Below are 14,479 nucleotides of genomic sequence, written 5' to 3'. Positions count from 1 at the left end.
GTCCACGTACCCCACCGTGCCCTGGCCCCTGCCCGGAGATGGCACAAGGCCGCCGGCTGTCCTCCTTGACAGTCCGTGCCCCTTGTCACGATCCCCTGCGAGCGGGGTTCCAGCTCCTACCAGGCCCAGACCAACGTCTGTCACCTAGTAGTCTCAAGGAGCCGTGCTCCTAACCTCTCCTCTCGAAAGTCACTCCACAACTGAACTGCTCCTGACACTGCTGATCCCCCCTCAACCAACCCCCCAAGTGGGCGACCCTATTCCACTCAGGCCGTCCACTGGTGTGTCTGGTGGGTGTGGTGCAGAGTGTTCCTAAGATTTTGATTAGCTTGTTCTTGGCAACACCAAAGGTTAGGGATCGGTAACCAAGGAGGTGAATACTGCACAGAAGGGCAGATTGCACAGTACCCGGTGATGTCCTGATAGGCCAGGGCGTCACATTCCCTCTTGGTTAAGCGTAGCTCGTCCCCGAGCTACAGGACATCAGAGGTTTATTTTTTTTTTCAATTGGAAGAAAAAAGGGTAAAACATTTACTTACAAATACATCCCACATTAGGGAGGCTGGTTACTTAAACATTACTAAACTTTATTAAGAGTTCATCTCCCAACGGTGGAACGCTACCAGTTTCAGTAGTAGCGGGGTCTCAACCTGCTCTGTTGCAGCCCCTTCCTGCGACAGTCCAGTCCCAATGTCCCGGATCCCAATAACCCGCCACCCAAACAACCTGACCTCTGGATACCTATCGACGGGTCCAGGACCAGGTTAAGGTCCCAGGTGTTGTGTTAGATGACTCTGGTTGGCACAGGAGGTGCAACTATGTACAATACACAAGTTCGGGTTGGTCACGCCAGTCCTGTGAAAATGGTCCATTTTTACTAATATATATATATATATATATATATATATATATATATATATAAACAAAGTCCATGTACCGGGTGTACACACTGTAAAGAATCTGGTTGCAAATTAGGTAACTTCTGCATTCATTTAAACCCTGATTGACTATGCACTTATTCACTAACCTTTTCTATATGGAAAATAACAAACTGTGAAAAACAATAAACGAAAATACCAATACCTAACAGTTCTATGGCATCGTTAAACCACTGGTATTTTTCAACATTCTTAAACTACCGGGTCCGGTAGCGACGCCTCTTTAAGGCCACGTACTACCAAGCTCTAAGCACGAGACACTGCTCTCTCAAATAATCCAGCACGGTCACATATTTTTTTAAGGCTTTACTGAACTGGTTAAGAAGGATGCTGCAGAGCTGGAGTCGTAGAGCTCACTCTTTCACTGTGAGAGTGATCGCTGAGGGTTGTGGGATCTCACAACCTGGAAGTTCCTTTTGGGGGACATTAGGGACACTTCAAAAAGTTTGGCACTGCATTATATTTAAAAAATTCACTAATCTGCGGCTCTTCACTGTTTTAGTAAATAATAAAAGCAGCCACAGATTTGTTATAAGCACTATTTAAGGGGAAAGTCATCAAACACATTGCACTAGAAACTGGGGGATATTACCCCTGTAAGTGTCAGCAGCAGATCCCCCATAACAGTGCGTCATGACAACATTTTTGCTTCAATTTGTTTTCCCTATTTTTCTCCTTCAAAACCTAGGTATGTCTTATGGTCCGAAAAATATGATGAGTTTGTGATTGATTTGATTTGTGTGTGATTTTTCTGATGTCTAACAAGGTGTGATTTCTGAATAAAACATTTCCCACACTCTGAACATGAAAATGGCTTCTCCCCTGTGTGATTTTTCTGATGTCTAACAAGGTTTGATTTTTGAATAAAACATTTCCCACACTCTGAACATGAAAATGGCTTCTCCCCTGTGTGTTTTTTCTGATGTTCAACAAGTTGTGATTTCTGAATAAAACATTTCCCACACTCTGAACATGAAAATGGCTTCTCCCCTGTGTGTTTTTTCTGATGTTCAACAAGTTGTGATTTCTGAATAAAACATTTCCCACACTCTGAACATGAAAATGGCTTCTCCCCTGTGTGATTTTTCTGATGTCTAACAAGGTTTGATTTTTGAATAAAACATTTCCCACACTCTGAACATGAAAATGGCTTCTCCCCTGTGTGTTTTTTCTGATGTTCAACAAGTTGTGATTTCTGAATAAAACATTTCCCACACTCTGAACATGAAAATGGCTTCTCCCCTGTGTGATTTTTCTGATGTCTAACAAGGTTTGATTTTTGAATAAAACATTTCCCACACTCTGAACATGAAAATGGCTTCTCCCCTGTGTGTTTTTTCTGATGTCTAACAAGGTCTGATTTCTGAATAAAACATTTCCCACACTCTGAACATGAAAATGGCTTCTCCCCTGTGTGTTTTTTCTGATGTTCAACAAGTTGTGATTTCTGAATAAAACATTTCCCACACTCTGAACATGAAAATGGCTTCTCCCCTGTGTGTTTTTTCTGATGTCTAACAAGGTCTGATTTCTGAATAAAACATTTCCCACACTCTGAACATGAAAATGGCTTCTCCCCTGTGTGAGATCTTTGATGCAAAATAAGATCTGATTTCCAAATAAAATATTTCCCACATTCTGAACATGAAAATGGCTTCTCCCCTGTGTGATTTTTCTGATGTCCAACAAGGTGTGATTTCTGAATAAAACATTTCCCACACTCTGAACATGAAAATGGCTTCTCCCCTGTGTGTTTTTTCTGATGTCTAACAAGGTCTGATTTCTGAATAAAACATTTCCCACACTCTGAACATGAAAATGGCTTCTCCCCTGTGTGAGATCTTTGATGCCAAACAAAATCTGATTTCCGAATAAAACATTTCCCACACTCTGAACATGAAAATGGCTTCTCCCCTGTGTGATTTTTCTGATGTCTAACAAGGTGTGATTTCCAAATAAAACATTTCCCACACTCTGAACATGAAAATGGCTTCTCCCCTGTGTGTTTTTTCTGATGTCCAACAAGCTGTGATTTCCGAATAAAACATTTCCCACACTCTGAACATGAAAATGGCTTCTCCCCTGTGTGAATTTTCTGATGTTTAACAAGGTCTGATTTCCAAATAAAACCTTTCCCACATTCTGAACATGAAAATGGCTTCTCCCCTGTGTGAATTTTCTGATGTTTAACAAGGTCTGATTTCCGAATAAAACATTTCTTACACTCTGAACATGAAAATGGTTTCTCCCTTGTAGGAGCCGTTTCATGTTCCACATCCCTTCTGTAACTTTTATTTTGCTTACAATTCTGTGATAATTCGGAATTTTGGACTTGTTTGAAAAGATCAGATGATAAAGCTTTCCAATGAAGGACTGGAGGTACATCTGGGACAGCAGCCTGCTCTTCATATGTATTATGTGTGATAGTTTGATCATCTGTTTTAAATTTTGAAGATATTAGATGTCCATCTGAACTCCTGATACAGTCATCGGCTATAAATAAACACAATGTTATTATTTTTTAATCATATAATTTCGAAAGTAGATTTAGTTTTTTAACCATAACATCAGAAATTAAATTAGGAAAAAAATTATTCTGAATTTGTTTTCCAATTTCAAGATCTAAGAGTTACATCTTCGTTCTCTGGAATGTGCTACAGTAAATAATCTGATTGATTGTTGCAAGGTGACTGTAGGATAATGAGATAATGAGGGACAGGGGGCTCCTATACTTTCCCTCATGCTAGGAGACCTTAGCTATCCCTAACCTCTGGATTACCCCTGAACGTGGAAGGAAGGGGTAGGAGTAGGATGGAAATGCAAATTAAGAAGGTTGAACTAGATGGACCTAGGTCTTTTTTCAACCTTAGTAACTATGTAACTATGTAACTAAGACAGACGGTAAAACCAAATTTCAGACACACCGCAAACTCACAGAAATAAACAGTGAGAGACTAAGGAGAAAAGGAAGAGCAGGAAGGCAGAAATAACAAGGGTTAACACCACAACTGCTCACAGCAATAATGCACAACAACCACTAGTTTGTATCACAACACCTCACTACACTTGTATAGGTAAACTATAGCTGGCGTTAATGGAATAGTCCAGCCAGCATATACAGAAGGGGAGCGAAAGATACTGGCTCCCCTACAGCATGTGATCAAAGACATTAACAAGGAGCCCAGCAAAGAATAACTCTTGCTAGTTTTACTAAGTATGTGGTTCAACACCTGCGTCTCATTGCATTGCTCACAGACATCAGAGAAGTTAGCAGAGTGCCAGAATCTGTAATTTCCACAGATCCTGATACCGCCATGACAGTTGGCGATGTCTGCAACCATCTCGTTGTGACATTGATCCACAACATAGACAATTTCAAAAAGGGTTTTTTTCGAAGAAGACAGATGCCAAATATTTAATGGGTTTGTCCGGGAGTGTAACATTGATTGCCTATCCTTAGGCTTTGTAACCAAAGCAGGTAGCAGGGTTTTGCTGTCTGTGCAGGTAAACATTAGGTCTCCCATTCATCAAGACCGGCGATGTACAATGAAAATTGAGGTCAGGGACTGGTGTAGGATTTCTGGCATATGGAACGCTGCAGTTTGTTATGAATTAGAGAAGCGGTGACATCACACAATTCTGGCCAAGCTCTGTCCAATTTGGCAAAGCTGGTTAAAATTGGCGTGAAACCTCCAAAAGTTGCACAATTTATTTTTTGTACATTCATTTATTATTGACGGTAGAATGGCTATGACGTATCAATGTTTGGAATCAGCGGTACAAAAGGATGTTGATGAAATAGAGAATCATGACTGTAAGGCACTAGAGTGTTAATAAGTGCTGAGAAAACCATGCAATGTAAAACCAACAACGGTCATCGTAATCAAAGAAAACAAGAGACTATAACAATATAGCTCTGCAGTGCAGCCAGGCCAACCATCTGTCCTTATAAAATCCTTCTCCGGTCTTCTTTCCAAGCTTATTGAGCAACTCACTGGAGGCAAAAAAGGGGTTTTCTGGTTCCATCTGGTACCAAACATCAATGATGTATTTATGTATTTACTATTATCAAGACCAACATAATCCAAAAGCTCAAAACGACCCATTGGGCAACGAGCTCCCAATTTCATTGCAAAATCCATGTCTTCCTTAAATGCATGACCTCTTTGATGAAAATGCACGAATTCCATTAGGTATGGTACCAGAAGACGGTTAACAATGAAGCCTGGGTTGTGTTTACATGACACAGGTGTCTTTCCCAGTGCTTTACTGAAGTCTATGAGAGAGTCAGAAGTTGTTTGGCTAGTCATTGTTGTCTTTAATCAAATATTTTTTATTTTTCATTAAATATACAAAGCCAATGTCACATTTTCAGCAATAATAAACATAACAACAAACTTTCCATCCTCAACAACCCCTCCCCCCTCAGCGTACATATTACCCACATCTATATAAAAGATCTCACATTTGTGCCTTTCAGTGACATATATTGGAATGTGTAGAACCAGGTATCCCTGCTCAGAGACCAACATCTCCCAGCCCTAATATTTATCCATACTGCAACCACGGATTCCACAGTCTATCAAAAAGTGCAAGTTGTTTCCTTTTCCCATATATACTTCTCTCCATCCGAGCAATATGATTAACATATGCGATAAATTCCCCTCTAGTCGGTGGGTCCCCCTGCATCCAATGTTTGGCAATTACTTTCCTGGCCGCATACATCAATCTGGCTATCACTATTTTAAAAATGTTGTCTACTCTGATTTCCTCCACATAACCTAGGAGATATACCAAAGGTTGTTTGGGAAGTTTGCATCTATAAGCGCCTTCTATTTTGTTAAGAACAGTTATCCAGAAAGACGTCAACCTGGGTCACGTCCACATCATATGGAAGATGCCGGCATCGTCTCCATTGCATCTAGGGCAGTCAGAGTTACTCCTCAGTCCCATTTTACACATAATTAGCGGGGATCTATACGCCCTATGCACCACGTAGAGGTGGGACAATCTTGCTCGTTCACTCATTGATAATTTCGGTATGTACTCCAGGACACTTTCCGACACCTCATCAGTGATCCCGTCTATCTCTGCCTCCCATTTAGTTCTAGTTCTTACTGGGTGGTTAAGCAAATATGTATGCAATAGATCCCTATATATAGTTGATATGATTCCTCTTGTGGCCACACTACTACACACATATTTCCATACTAGGTCTGCCTGAACCAGCAATGATTGTTTAACCCTCTGAGCCGCTACTGCATGTGCCATTCGTTTATAGTGGTAACACCCGGATGGAGATATCCCAAATTCATCTTGTATTTGTGTAAACAGCTTCTAATGTCTCTGGTCTAGAATTTTCCACATATACCATATACCTTTACGTGGCCATTCCTTAATTTTGCCTATCTTATATATCTCAGAGCAGTTATCATTTTCCCCACACCGGAGTGAATTCAGTTATTGCCGTAATCCCCCTCATCTGCTTGATCTTTCTCCAAATTCTGTTCATCAAATTAAGTGTAGGGCTTGTTTTCCCTAGTCTCCCAAATGATCCATCCTCCAATCCTAACACCAATTGTCGTCGATGTAAAACATGCCCCAACAATCTAGATGCTGTATCCACCGCCACTAAATTCGACCATCCCCTGAAATGTTGACTCTGAGCTGCCAGATAATATATTCCTGGATTGGGTAACGCTAACCCTCCCTCGTCCTTTGGTCTCTGCAACATTTCAAGTTTGAGTCTGGCTTGTTTGTTCTTTTATATTAGAGCACGGAACATAGAATCAATCTCCTTAAAGTGACTCTGAGGGATCCAGATAGGAGTATTGTGTATCACGTAGAATATCATGGGCATATTACCATTTTAATAAGGCTAATCCGTCATATTACTGATAAATAAAGCTTATTCCAAGCAGTTATCTTACTACGCAGTTGGTTCAGCAAAGGGACTAGATTAATAGTGATGTAATTCCCAATTGGTAAGGATACCTGTATGCCCAGATATCTAAACTGGTCCACAACCAGCAATCTGTTAACCTCATCACCCTAGGTCGACCAGTCTATTCCTGCGTCCACCTGGAAAAGGTTTGATTTGGTCCAATTTATAGTCAGTCCAAAGATCCTTCCGAACCGTTCGATCACCTGCATGGCATGGCTCAATGATTCCCCTGGGTCTCCCAATAATAACAGAATGTTGTCTGCATAGAGGGCTATCTTTTCTTCTAGAGGGCCATATACAAATCCCTTTATGTCTCTGTTCTGCCGTATAGCAGCCGCCAGTGGTTCCCCCGCTAGAGCAAAAAGGAGAGCCGAGAGCGGGCAACACTGACGAGTACACCTTTGTAAGTCCACTGTGTGTGACAACATTCCATTAATTCTCACTTTAGCCACTGGTCTAGCATATAACAGCTGTATCCAAGATGTAAAGTTAGGCCAAATTCCATATGTCTTAGCACTTTCCATAGATACCCCCATTCCACACTGTCAAATGCCTTATGGGCATCTAACGAAGCTATCACCCTCTGTCCCGGATTGTCCACCGGTAGCTGCATGTTAAGGTATAATCTTCGTATATTTTTCACCGTAGATCTACTAGGCATGAAACCCGACTCATCTGGGTGAATTCAAGCAGATATCACTTCTGTTAATCGATTAGAGAGTACTTTGGCCAAAATTTTAACATCAGTCGTTAACAGTGAAATGGGCCGGTATGACTCGGGGAGTTTTGGATCCTTATCCTCTTTAAGTATTACTGTTATTATCGCCTCCCTCATAGACGCTGGCAGTGTCCCCCGCTCTCTTGCCTCCTCCAAGACATTCAACAAATTGGGTAAGAGTATTTCTTCCAGAGACTTGTACACCTCCACTGGCAATCCATCCACCCCTGGGTCTTTTTTATTTGCCATGCCATGCAAAGCTCTCTCCATCTCCTCAAGTGTAATTTGGGCCTCCAGACTGTGTCTCCCTGTCTCTGCTATTTTGGGTAATGTCATTGTATCTAAGAAAACCTCTAGATCCTGCTGTCTCGACACCCCTCTAGTGGAGTACAATTCCTCATAAAAGGCTGCGAACGTGTCCAGAATATCTTTCCCCTCCATGACCAAATCTCCCGCTGTGGAGCGAATACAGTGTACAAAGGATGGTTTTCTCTGGGCTGCCGTCACCACCGACAACAGGTGTCCCACCTTTTCTCCCGCCACATAGAAGTTCTCTCTGAAAAGCCTGTTTCCTGCTGCTTTCTTCAATAGCACTTTATTAACTTCTTCCTGAGCTGCTTTTAGCTTTTGCCTATTCTCTGGTGTGGGCTGTGCTACCATCTCTGCTTCTGCTCCCTTCAAAGCCTCTAAGCAATCAATTTCCCCTTGTCTACTACAAGACTTACACCGGCAAACGTCTCTAAATAAAAGGCCTTTAAAGTATGCCTTCATGGCGTCCCAAACTACCAAAGGATCCGCACTACCTCTATTTAAGGCCCTGTCACATACACACAGATAAACCTTTGGCAGATCTGTGGTTGCACTGAAATCATGTACATATTGTTCCATTTGTACACAGCCACAAACCTGGCACAGAAAGCCATGGAACCCATAGGGTGTAGGGGCGACATGACAGCCCGGAGGGTAGGGAGTTGATGGGGTTAAACAGTGTTGGTTCGTTTAGCAATGAGGAAAAGAAGGTGATTGGTTAGGGGGTGGAGTGTGGTGGAAGGAAAGGAGGGAGCTTTATGGTGTATATAATAGGAGGTGGGAGTCCATTACCTCCTCTTGCATTTCCTGGATGACAGCTTCCCACCCACCCTCCCTTCTATTGTGTATTGTTATTATTGGTGTGTTTATATGCATGTATAATTATTCAATTTTAAGAGCCATTACAACAAAAAAAAAAAATGAGAAAAGAAAGGATTGGAGAAAGTGTCGTGTATAAAATAATAATAATAATAATAAAAAAAAAAAACGAAAGAAAAGAGATTTCTATGTGGATTATGATGTATATTGTCATTTGGGATTCTTGTAAGTGGGTGAATAAGATGGGGGTAATGTGGGAATATATGTATATGTATATAATGTGTATGATGTATATGTGTATGGTCAGCATAAATAATGGTGATTATGTTCTTTGTCACAGCAGCGGGGGTAGGTCTGGTCCAGAGGAGCTCTAATTGTTACTGGTGTTTGGATGGAGAGCCACTGGGGAAGGTACAGTGGCTCCGGTTACTGGTGATCTGCAGGTACAAGGTTGTCTGCAGGGAGGAGGTATTGCTCCGTTGGTGATCAATGCCTTATATATGGGTCAGGGTTGTTGCCAAGGATTATATATTAAGGAGTTGATGGTTGCCAGGGAGTCACAAGTGGCTATAGTGCCCCAGGTGATAGGTAATTGAAAGTACGGGTGTTTTTGGTTTGGGTAAGGGTATTACTCCTTTGGTGACTTTTACCTCATTTAAATATGGGAACATTGTTATAATCAGTGATCCATTTTGGTGAAATGGTAATCGCAGGAGGAGTCACTGGTTGGGGTCATGGTTCTGGATCCAAGTGCAGTGCAAGCACGTGGTTCTGCAAGGCATAGGGGGTTTTGATCCGTAGGTGATTAATACCTCTTATCTCTGGGCTGGTTGCAGCTCGGGGATGTTGTTGGATTAAAGTCGCTAACGGGCTTTAAGGTTTTTGAGGTCACAGTTACTGTCATGCACATGGGGGATTGATCCGTAGGTGATTGATGCCTCATATCTCTGGGCTGGAGGTTGCAGCCGGGGATAATATTGAGTTGGAGGTAAAGAGGAATGTAAGGTTTTGAGACACGGTTGATACTTGATGCTTCTTGGGGGGGTTTTAATCCGTAGGTGATTAATGCCCCCATCTCTGGGTCGGTGTGTTGAGGCCAGGGATCGTGTTTCTGACGGTTGTGTGATTGAAGGGTCACTTGTAGGATATAGTGGCTTTGGTTACAGGGATCTTGCAGGCATGGGGTCCTGCAAGGTTGGGGTATTGATCCGTAGGTGATTAATGCCTCGTATCTCTGGGTCGGTGTGTTGCGGCCAGGGATTGTGTTCTGGTGGTGGAGTATGGCTTCTGGACCGGACTTATGGCGGGGGTAGGTCTGGTCCAGAGGCGGTTTAACGGATAATGTTATTTGATTGGAGAGTCACTTGTAGGATATAGTGGCTCCGGTTACAAGGATCTTGCAGGCATGGGTCCTGCAAGGTGGGGGGTATTGATCCGTAGGTGATTCATACCTCATCTCCGGCCCGGTGTGTGTTGCGGCCAGGGATCATGTTTTGGTGGTGGAAGGTGGTTTCTGGACCGGGCCTACCCAGGGTTACGTATTGTATTACGTACTGTATTATTATTATTATGGTATTACCTATTGTTAAATGTTGGGGACGCCCGTTGGACAGCGCCCCCTTGTGTTAGTGTGTAAACAATAGGCAATAAAGGGCTGCTGTGGCCATTTTTTACCAAGTCGCAAGCAGTGTCCGTGTATTATTGATACCGGGAAATGGTAATTTGGAATAATATTGGAATCAACGACCGGAAAATCCCTCCTGGAAATGTCATGATTGTTTACAATTTCACTGCAACCACAGATTTATCTGTTTGTGTGACAGGGCCTTAAGGGTAAAATATTCCAGCATCTCACTAGATATACCGTCCATGTCAATACTATTTAACCAAACCGGGTGTAACTTCCATTCTCTTGTTAGCCTCTCCCCCACTCCTCATTTTTTAATAGATACCAGAATTGGACTATGATCCGATATTACTCTAGTCAAATATTCAACATGCGCAATCCCAGAATCCATCAGATCATTTCCCAAGGCCAGATCTTTACGTGAAAGCGTACCAAGGGTCGCGGAGTGACAGGAAAAACAGATCACCCCCAAATTTCTTATCCTCCAAACGTCTACCAACCCCACTTCTTGGATAAAGGTACCAAATGCTGTCGCTCCATCACTTCGCATCTCCCATGATTTTTTGCTTCTGTCCCAATATGCATCTATGACATTATTAAAGTCACCGACCAACAAGAATGGCAAATTCCCCCATTTAGCTGAGCGCTCTCTCACCTCTCTAAGTTTGGCACTAGTGTAAGGCAGCGGAACATATATAGCAGTAATGCATAGTGATTGTCCATACAACTTACAGATCACCATTACATATTGTCCCTCTGTGTCTATCCATGTCTCCACTTCTTCATATTGGGCGGATCTATGAACCAACATAGAGACCCCGCTAGCATAGGTAGAGAAAGTAGAATGATATGCCTTTTGCACCCATCGTTTGTTCAGTACATTCGTCATTTCACTTGTCAAATGCATCTCCAATAAACACATTACTGATGGTCTCTGGTCTAGCATATATTTTATCATTGCATCTCTTCTACCTCTATCTGACAGTCCCCTTATATGCCAACATAATACTTTAATCTCCTCTCCCATATTGAATATCACAGGTTATCTTTGTACAGGCATCCTGTCCCTCTGTACGCTGAGTTTTCCCCTTCCCTAGCCCTTCCCTAGCCCTCCCCTTAGAACCGCCCCAACTAAACTCCTCCACCTCCGATTTACATCTTTAACTCCCTTATGGGGAATGAGGTCTATCTGTCCTAGACCGGTCAACCTCTCTCCTCTTTTTCTCCCGTACCAAACCTGTCTCATCCTAGTGAGCAGAACCCCCTAACTCACCTCCCGCCTTAACCATATTCATTTTCATTTGCAAATTTCATATAATGTAAACAGTTAACCTGAAAATTTGAAAACTTAAATATTTATCAATCGCCGATGCACGGCCATAAGAAAAAATAATTATTATCCTCCTCCTGTCATTGTCCAGCTTATTGTTAGTGAATTCCGCTGTCCCATCTAACACTCAGGAACAGGAGCAGGAGATCAACAATGATAACCTGGTAGAAAAAAAAAAAAACCAAAAAAAGGGGGTACTGTCTCTGCAACAAAGATGGGCCTATGAAGTTTCCTCCTCTTCTAGTGTATGCAATTGCTTATGAATAACCACTCTTGAATCCCAGGAAAATCACGAGATTGCAATATCGCTCATAGCCAGCTTCTATCCTTCTCCTGTTGCTTGCGGGCTTCCTTGCATTGATGTCTATCCACTTCATGACTTCTTCCGGATCAAGAAAGAAGTGAACCTTCTCCAGTGCTACTACTCGGAGTTTTGCTGGGAAAATCATGGAGTATTTAACCTCCAGCTCTCGGAGTCATCTCTTTACCCTTGTGAATTGCATTCTTTGATTCGGTACAGAGTAGTCAGGGTATATAGCTACTGGGTGTCCATCTATTGTCAGGGTCTCCATATCCCGTGTCTTGCGCAGAATAATATCCCGGTCTCTGTAGTTAAGAAGCTTCCCCAGCATCATACGAGGTCCCTTGCCAGGTGGCTGCGGTTGCATTGGAACCTGTATGCCCTTTCAATAGCGTATAGCTTAGTCAGATTATCGGCGACAATTTTCTCTTTAAGTGACATTTCTATGAAGTCAGTAGGATTTCTTCCCTCAGCTCTTTCTGGGATTCCCACCAGTCTTATATTGTTCCTCCTGGAACGGTTCTCCAAGTCGTCTGTTTTTGTGGCCATCTCAAATATCTGCTGCTGGAATTTTTTCTCTGCTTTTTGTAGTGCAACTATGTGATCCTCAGCTGTCCCCACTCTTTCTTCCACAGCACTGGTTCTCATATCAGCTTTCTTCTGATCCTTTTTGAGAGTAGCTATATCTCCCTTTATTCCCAGCACCTGCTGGGTTAAAGTTGTGAGGGCTTGTTTGCAGAAGGTGACCACCTGAAATACATCCTTAATAGTGGGGTTCTTCTGTATTTCATCTGCTGCCTGCTGCTCTCCTGAATCCTCATCCTGTTTATCTTCCCCTGATTCTCCCCTTGCTCCTTCAGTCTCCTCCGGGTCTTCCTCCTCCCCGTTTTCTTCCACCATCTTACCAAGCTCCCCCAGAGGTTCTTCCGATTGCCTTGCATACTGTGCCAGCTTTGCAGCCGCTTCCATGCGGCACTGGCAGGCTACGTTTGCCTTCTCCGTCTCCTCTCTGACCTCGGCACCATCTTGTGAGCCAGGCACTTTCCCGGCTCCCGCTTCCTTCTGCCGCCGCTTGGTCATCTCGCCGATTCAGGAGCTGGAACTTCTGCTGGGAGTCGGGTCCTTCCCCTGTCCTCCGGTGCCACTTTATCCGTCGGCCATGCGGTGGTTCCGGCGGTGTCACGGGGAGTCAGCGGGAGAGTGTCTCCTCGCGTGCGCTCACATCCTGGTCCAGGCTCCGCCCCCAGTCATTGGTGTCTTAATGACCTCCACCAGCTTCATCATTGGTACTGGATTAAAGAAATGCAGCCCTCCGAAATGATCCTGCCTAGTTGTGGAGTTGGCTATGTCAGCTATGAGGAAGTGTTGCTGGCAAATATGGTGTGTTCTGGTGCAAATTTGTCCAGTGTCTTGATTAGTGCATTTTTCACTTCCATGTTTTCTATTATGACTTCCACCACCAGATCATTGCTGTGCACCACAGCTGCTGGGTCTGTGCTTGTGCTTAAATATCAGAGGGTTTTGCTGATGAATTGTGAATCAGCCTCAGGCTTGTCCTGTCACATCTTCTTAGTGACCATTTTCAAGCTGTCTTCAATACTTTTGGCAAACTTTTTCAAGATGTCATCAGTCTGGTCCACAAAAACAACAGTGTGTCTGTTTTCTGCAGCTACTTGCACTATCCCGGCACCCATCAGGCCTCCTCCGATCACAGTCACGTGCTTGAGAGTCAGCTTGTTCGCAGTGGCGCCGGAGGCCATACATTTTGCTATGAATTACCAGTAAGAGGAGGACATGTCTGCTTGTACTGCTGGGAGCTGAAGGACATGCGAGTGAGGTCACCACAGTGCACTGTGATGATTTAGTTGCACAATCTTTTTTCACAACTCTGTGTTGCATAAAAAATTGATTGAAAAGTGATTTCTGTCAGAATTCTGGCATAATTGCTTTGAAGAATCAAGGTCTAGGTGTCAAATCTCCTTCTGTAGGTGTCTCCAATCCTTCCAGGGTAGTTTGCAGTAGTTCACATTCTCTAAAGCAATAATTTTATTAGATATTTTTTGGTAGTTTAAAAATTTGGTATTTAAGTGTGCGGCTGTAACCCTTTTTTTCTATTATTCAGCTATCTACATATACACACACACACACACACACACACCAGCCTGTCTCCTCTTCAGCTTTAGACTCCTGCAATTAAGAGACCTTTGGTCACATGACGTGATGTCAAAAAGGTTCTTAAGCAGTCCTATAATTGGCATATAAACACTGCAGCCGCTAGGAGAATGAGGGCCCTGTGTAATTGCCCAGTTTGCTCAACCCTTTCCCCTAATACCAGTCCTGCATGCCAGCCTGTGTCCTGGTCAGTTCTTTTAGACTCCTAGAATTAAAAGACCTTTGGATACATCATGTCACATGACTTCATAAAAGGTCCTTAAACAATCAACCTTAGAATACAACTGATGGGGACCCTAAGAGACTGGGGTTCCTGAGAAA

At 43.0% G+C, this 14,479-nt stretch overlaps 1 protein-coding gene across 1 annotated transcript in view; it reads right to left on the bottom strand.

The window, feature by feature from the left end:
- The window catches only part of LOC142259316 (uncharacterized), a 40,085-nt gene that overhangs the window by 25,040 nt on the left and 566 nt on the right, over positions 1-14,479 (bottom strand). The window contains exons 3-4 of the mRNA XM_075331787.1: positions 3,153-3,431; positions 1,702-3,068 (exon numbers count right to left, since the gene is read on the bottom strand). Of these exons, the coding sequence (XP_075187902.1) occupies positions 1,702-3,068; positions 3,153-3,431 (1,646 nt within the window). The remainder of the gene's footprint in view (positions 1-1,701; positions 3,069-3,152; positions 3,432-14,479) is intronic.

This window comes from Anomaloglossus baeobatrachus, assembly GCF_048569485.1.
Source record: "Anomaloglossus baeobatrachus isolate aAnoBae1 chromosome 5 unlocalized genomic scaffold, aAnoBae1.hap1 SUPER_5_unloc_7, whole genome shotgun sequence".
Classification (NCBI taxonomy): domain Eukaryota; kingdom Metazoa; phylum Chordata; class Amphibia; order Anura; family Aromobatidae; genus Anomaloglossus; species Anomaloglossus baeobatrachus.
This window is presented reverse-complemented; position numbering and strand designations above follow the sequence as displayed.